Source organism: Fulmarus glacialis, unplaced genomic scaffold (genome assembly GCF_000690835.1).
Source record: "Fulmarus glacialis isolate BGI_N327 unplaced genomic scaffold, ASM69083v1 scaffold34554, whole genome shotgun sequence".
In the NCBI taxonomy this organism is placed as follows: Eukaryota; Metazoa; Chordata; class Aves; order Procellariiformes; family Procellariidae; genus Fulmarus; species Fulmarus glacialis.
In genome coordinates, this window is record NW_009210473.1 from 1 (window position 1) to 607 (window position 607).

The 607-nt window shown below is 58.0% G+C and overlaps 1 protein-coding gene across 1 annotated transcript in view; it reads left to right on the forward strand.

The window, feature by feature from the left end:
• Positions 1 to 4: 4 nt before the first annotated feature.
• Positions 5 to 607, forward strand: part of LOC104076349 (G-protein coupled receptor 12-like) — a gene marked incomplete at its 5' end in the record, with an annotated part of 891 nt that continues 288 nt past the window's right edge. The window contains 2 exon segments of the mRNA XM_009577179.1: positions 5 to 247; positions 249 to 603. Of these exon segments, the coding sequence (XP_009575474.1) occupies positions 5 to 247; positions 249 to 603 (598 nt within the window).

The window sequence follows — 607 nt, forward strand, 5'->3', positions numbered from 1 at the left end:
AACCCTCGCCTTGAACCCGTGGGACGTCGTCCTCTGCATCTCCGGGACCATTATCTCCTGCGAGAACGCCATCGTGGTGGTGGTCATCTTCTATACCCCGGCTTTCCGGGCTCCTATGTTTCTCCTCATCGGCAGCTTGGCCACAGCCGACCTCCTGGCCGGTTTGGGGTTGATCCTGCATTTTGCCTTTGTCTACTTCATCCCATCGGAGGCGGTCAGCCTGCTCACGGTGGGGCTCCTGGGCACCCCCTTCACAGCAATCCTTCACAGCCAGCGTCAGCAGCTTGCTGACCATCACCATCGACCGCTACCTGTCTCTCTACAACGCCCTGACCTACTACTCGGAGAGGACGGTCACCAGAACTTACATCATGTTGATCCTCACTTGGGGAGCCTCCATCTGCTACGGGCTCCTGCCCATCATGGGCTGGAACTGCCTGAAGGACCCCTCAGCCTGCAGCATCGTCAAACCCCTGACGAAGAACCACCTCATCATCCTCTCCGTCTCCTTCTTCATGGTCTTTGCGGTGATGCTCCAGCTCTACGTGCAGATCTGTAAGATCGTCTGCCGGCACGCCCACCAGATCGCCGTCCAGAGACATTTACT